Source organism: Cebidichthys violaceus, unplaced genomic scaffold (genome assembly GCF_023349555.1).
Source record: "Cebidichthys violaceus isolate CVI_PGR_0920_01 unplaced genomic scaffold, fCebVio1.0.p SCAF_47, whole genome shotgun sequence".
Taxonomy (NCBI): Eukaryota; Metazoa; Chordata; class Actinopteri; order Perciformes; family Stichaeidae; genus Cebidichthys; species Cebidichthys violaceus.
In genome coordinates this window covers 1,392,091-1,398,090 of record NW_027176672.1, presented here as the reverse complement: position 1 = coordinate 1,398,090, position 6,000 = coordinate 1,392,091, and the positions used below count along the sequence as shown (strand labels likewise).

At 49.7% G+C, this 6,000-nt stretch overlaps 1 protein-coding gene across 2 annotated transcripts in view; it reads left to right on the top strand.

Moving 5' to 3' along the window:
* zmp:0000000926 (ataxin-1-like) overlaps positions 1-4,944 on the top strand; it is a 17,111-nt gene extending 12,167 nt beyond the window's left edge. For both annotated transcript variants that reach the window (XM_068729685.1, XM_068729686.1), the window contains exons 2-3: positions 1,045-2,775; positions 3,035-4,944. In XM_068729685.1, the coding sequence (XP_068585786.1) occupies positions 1,204-2,775; positions 3,035-3,514 (2,052 nt within the window). In that variant the 5' untranslated portion in view covers positions 1,045-1,203 and the 3' untranslated portion in view covers positions 3,515-4,944. The remainder of the gene's footprint in view (positions 1-1,044; positions 2,776-3,034) is intronic.
* The last annotated feature ends 1,056 nt before the right edge of the window (positions 4,945-6,000 follow it).

The window sequence follows — 6,000 nt, the reverse complement described above, 5'->3', positions numbered from 1 at the left end:
ACGTTTGGAGAAGAATAAGTAGAGCTCCCCCGCACTTCTCACTGAATGAAACAAGACTGCGAAATCTCTGACACATTTGAGGACTCGAACACAAACACACACATGCGGAGACCTAAACAAATAAACACATTCACACACTTCTCGCGGGAAAAAAAAGAAGAAAATTACACATGCGTGCACACACACACACACACAGAGAGAGACAATCACACACATTTCCACACACCCCTGCTGTGACACATAATTAATATGCAAAGACACATATCCTGTATCCACAACAACTGGTGGTAATATCAACAGTGTCTCTGTCAGCTTTTGGGTGGGCGGTGACCAGCTTTGCCTTTCACTGGGGGAGTAAGTACAGCCGCCCCGAGGGAGTATTTGTGTGTCTGCTGCCGTCCGTGTGCGCGTCTGAAAGCGAAGGGGGTGGTGTGTGTGTGTGTGGGGGGGGCTGCTAGTAGTAAGCTCGTATAGAATACAGAGAACACCCGGGGGTGTCGTGGGGGTGGTTCATGAAAGTGATACAAAAAAAACATATCTACATATTCCAATCATCCCCTGAGAGTCAGAGATGAAAACTCTCCCGCTGTGAGCGCTCTGTATGTGTGTGTGCGTGTGTGTGTGTGTGTGTGTGTGTGTGTCTGTGCTTTTACACACACACACACACACACACACACACACACACACACACACACACACTCATACTGCACTGCCTCTGAACTTCATTGGCTGCAGTATATATTTTTAGTCCACATGTGGGAGTAATGCGTTTGAATGAAACGAGTAAGTCGGGTAGTTTCAGTCCCACCGCAGTGCACAAAAGGTAATGACTACTTAGTGGCAGCTATCAGAAAGCGTTTCTAACCTTTTCTAAAGTATACGAGGGAGTCACTGGCTGATTTCTCGCCATCTGTCTGATGCTGAATGTTTTATTGCATGTCTGACCAGATTGGCGGTCTTAACTACAGCTGATGCCAGGACCTGACAGACTGTCCTTTTTTTCTCCAATGTCCGCACTTCATCTCTCTTTCATCCGTTCTCTAGGTGAGCGGCGCTTCGGTACAACAGACTCAACAGTGATCCGACAGTGATGCTGTGTCGCAGCCCTCCCCTCTGTCTGCGCCCCTCGTTCTCCCGTGAGGCCCATGTGACCTAGCCTGCACCCACACACAGGGGGCCCCCCAGTGCCGCTGGAGCCCACCCATGAATCCCAGCCCCGACCGCGGCAAAGAGTGCCTCCCTCCCAAGAAGAGGGAGTCTCGGCAAGGATCGGCAGAACACCACATCCCTCTGGACGAGTTCAAACCCCCCGTGCCGCTCCGGAGTCGGTCCAGCGGAGGAGGAGGAGGAGGAGGAGGAGGGGAGGGAGGCAGGGAGGCCAGTGACAGGGACCGAGCTCTGATTAACCCAAACCCCCATCTCCTACATACTCCTCCGCCCCTTCCTGCTCCAGCACCAGGCCTCCCCCTGCCCCTACCATGGCACCTGAGCTACTCTCCCTCTGTCTCTCTCCCCCTTTTCCCAGGGCAGGTCGGCGAGAGGAGGGGCTCGGGGTCTCCCGCCTGGAGAGATGATCCTCTCCCCTCACCCCTGCCCCACCACTCCAGGTGGCTTAGAGGGGAAGGGCCCCTCTCATTGCCACCTTCCCCATCTTCCTCCTCCGCCTCCTCCTTCAAGACTCCCTTCCCGGCCGACTCTCGAGAGATATGGTCCTACATTAACAGCGGCCGGCGGGACAACAGCTCCTCTCTCTTCTCCCCATCCTACTTGTATGGCCATCACTCTCTCTACCCTCAAGAGCCGAGCTTTGTTGAAGCCCGACACAGATACCTGAGCAAGAGGCCCAACGGCCTGGACGGGCCCGGCAGCAGGACTGCCTCGACCTCCAGGACTCTGCTCACAGGAGACTATGTGAACGATAGCAGCAGAACCAGGCTGGACATCGGTCCACACAGCTCCCATACCAACGGTGGACGGAGACAGCAGGAGGATCTAACGTCCCGTGTCCATACAGGAGGGCCATTTTTGCCAGACTCTCAAGCTCAGGAAGGCCCTGAGCCACATTCCTCACTGCAGGACAGACATTCGCACGGGATGGTTAAGACCAGCTTACTCTCCACCAGTCCCCATCCTCTCGGACCAGTCCCCAGGGCAGGTCGAGGGGGACTGTTGGACCCCCTCGGAGTCACACCAGCTGAAGCCCAGATCTACTACTCCTTGGGATCGGTGTGCCACCCCTGCCCTCAGGTCCAGGCCTACCCGCTCTACAGCCCCTCAGGAACAGCTCTGTACAACCTGCACAGGGAGCCAGGACCCAGGCAGCACAATCTAAGGAACTCACCACACAGCCATGACAGGTCGCCAAGAGACCGGGACAGAGACCAAGAAAGAGACAGAGAAAAACTCAGAGCTAAAGACAAAGAGAAGCACCTACAGCATGACAAAGACCAAGAAAGAGACAGTGAGCGCGAGAGGCGACGGGACAGAGAAAGAGACAGAGGGAGGGAGCTATCTCCTTCTCATCTTCACACCTCACCCCCGGCCCTTCACCCATCTCCCCCCGCGCTCCTACCTCACTTCACCAAGGGTTCTCTGATCGAGTTGGCCAGCGGCCGATTGAAGCGGGTAGAGGAGCTGCGGACCGAGGACTTCCTGAGGAGCGCAGATACCTCCCCGGAGTTCCACCTCAGCACCTGCACCGTGCTGCTGATTTCCCCCAGCAGCGCTCAAGGCTTCAGCCACCTGCAGGTCCACCTCACAGACCGCAACACTCAGGTCAGCTTTCTCTCTAGTCATTCGCTGCGGCTTACAGCTGGAGAGGCAGATGTCTACATTAAAGCATAATTTAATGAATAACTTGCATGATAAAGATGAGTGTTAATGCAAATCAGTCACACTTTACCGCTGTAGATGTTCTCAGGTGAATTGATTAATTCTCGACACGTGTTTTTACCCACCAAAGTCAGATTGTGGTGATGATAAGTCATGAGAGACCTCTTGGTTGAGTGTGTAACAATGTTGTGGTTTTGTGTAGGAGTTACTGAAGGTCTTGGTGGAGTATCCGTTCTTTGTGCAGGACCGAGGCTGGTCTTCTTGCTGCCCCCAGAGAACCACGCAGCTGTATGGCCTGCCCTGCCGCCAGCTCATGGAGGGGGATGTCTGCCTGGCTCTCACCCCGACCCCGACCCCGACCCAAACCCAAACCCACCGGACACACACGCGTACCGGCTCCAGGGCCCATCGCACGCAACTCCTCCCCTCCAAGGCTGCGGGAGAACCCAGCAGCTCGCACAGGGAGGAGATGCCGCCTCCGCCTCCTCCTCCCCCTCTTCCTCACCACCCACCTCCCACTGCGCCGGCTCCTCCTCGTGCTCCGGCAGCAGAGCCTCCCACCCCGGAGCAGCCGCGTCCACGCAAGCGGCGCTGGTCTGCCCCGGACACCCTTCACTCAACCGGAACTGATGACAGCCTCCTGGATTTACCTCATGGCTCCAAGCTAATGAAGTGGCAGTAGAATCTTGGAAATGCATACGTATACACGCACACACACGCGCGCGCGCACACACACACACACACACACACACACACACACACACACACACACACACACACACACACACACACACACACACACACACACACACACACACACACACACCCTCCTTGTCTCTGTTGCGCCCACCAAGACAAACAATGGAGAGACCTCAAGGTAGGGTTGCAGGGAAGGAATTTAAAAAAACAAAAACAATCGCAATTTACGGGTGTCCACACTGCTGCCCAAAATATGAACCTAGTCCATCCTAGTCTGACCCTAGTTGTATCCTCCTCTCCTTTCCTTTCCCTCTCCTTTCCTTCCCTCAACCTTACTTAGACCAGGCCTGAGAGGAGCAGCAGCAGCTGAAGGATCTCTAGACGGCTCCTCACTGACACGCCGAAGACATTTAGTGAGACAATCAAGCACTCGTCTGTGGTCACTCTGTTTTTTGTAATGGTCGTCCCACCCACCCACTTACTGACAGTGTTTTCTGCAGGGTATCGATTTTCAATCAGTGTTATGAAAGTAAACAAAAGTTGACACATATATATATATCTTACATTACAGATGTTATATACAGTAAATATGCTAAACAGATTTAATGCAATCTCTCTTGTCAATTTTCGCAAATGCATTTATTTTTTATTTTCTTGCTTCTGAGCCGGCGTGTACGTGTCGGTCTGGGCAGGCAAGGTGAATGTATGAGCAACTCTTCGCCTTTTTAAAAAAAAACAAAAAAAAACAAAAAAAACAACCTTATTTCAAACAAGCGATTGTTCGTCAAGGCATTTGCCCTCCAATATGTTCTTAACATTATCTCTGAGAAACACTAATGAAAACTGCGTAACAGACAATCCCCACCCACACAGACAGGTCTGTGCCTCACGGTGTCGTTTCCATTAAAACCTGAATGATGGAAAAAAAGAGTAAAAAAAAAAATTACAAAAAAAGGTGCATCACGGCTGAGGAGTAATGGTGCTAATAACACGTTGGAACATGATGCTTTGTGAATACTCTCGACCCCCCCCCCCCCCCCTCTCTGTGTACTGCACGCTTCTGTTCCCATCTGGTTTTTTTTTTTTTTTTTACGTACTGTATTTGTTTGAAGGCAGGGAAAATGATGAAAGTATTTTAAACTCAGATACGGGTATCTCCTCTGATTCAGCACACAATCTCACTTTAGGTTTTTTTGGGGGGTTTTTTGTATTTTATTTTCAAAAAGAAAAAAACCTTACCTGTTGATTTGTTTCTTTTTAAATGTTATAGCTACAAAAAATGTATATTTTTAAAAATTGTGAATCTGTTATGATGTTCGCTAGAAATAAAGGAAAAAAAAGCTTTATAGATTTAATTAGAGGTGTGGATTTATTCCCTGCATGTGTTGTAAAGTGTTAAACACTTAAAACATCATCTAATACAGATGCTGAACATAAGGTTTTTTATTTATTTAATTCATTATTAATACTCGTGATCATTGAAAACATGCCGGTTCACAACAGGTCAGGCTTTTGGCCCGCGGTCTTGGCTGCACCAACAACCTTCCACTGCTCCTGAGCAATCCAGCTCACCATGACACAGTTGCGTCAGAAACAAACAGTGAAACACACTCAGCAGAAAACACACCAGGGCCGGATTTTGCCTTTGGGGCGAGAAAAGCAACTGCCTGGAGCTCCCAACTAAAAAGCCCCCCCAACAGCAATAGATGTATTATGATATTTAGATATGAAAAGTGTTGAAATATGTTACTGTTCTAACTCACGATATTCAAAAATAACTGTATAGCCTACTACTTACTGTATTAACATTACTACACTTACCTGACAGAGAAATATCACTGGTCAGATATGACCCACAAAGTATAATAAGATAAAATGTGTTTTATTATATATTAAATCATTCATTATAGTAGAGATGAAAGCTCCACCTTGAACAGAAGTTAAGAGCCGCGTTCACTCTTCACACATCACCAAACATCTGCTTGATATGAATAGTTTTACTCGTATTAGTTCACAGTTGTACTTCATAAAAACTCACAATACCAACATTTCCAGTTGGGAGAGAAGAAGGGTGAAAAGGTAAAGCAAGATGACGTCAGTCTGGGAACACCCAAATCCCTTAATCCCCCCCCCGGAAAAACACACCCAAATCGCGGTTCCTCGCGGTGAGAAACACCGGAGGACTCATTTCCAAACAGTCCAAGTCATGCTTTGATTTAGCCGCCGCGAGGTATTTAACGGGGCGGTAACGTCAGAGCGTTATTGTTATGAGGAAATACACAATACAAGTATCAGTGTACTCACGGCCACACCGGTAAAACACACATCAGTCTGATGCTCCAGTTCTTCCACCATCCGTGTGAAGGAATCCTGCAGCAACAGGAAACTAGTTTGTCGAGGCCCGCGGCAGGTGACATGTTGGACCCAATCCGGTCCAGGACCAGTGTTGCCAGATCAGACAATCAAACC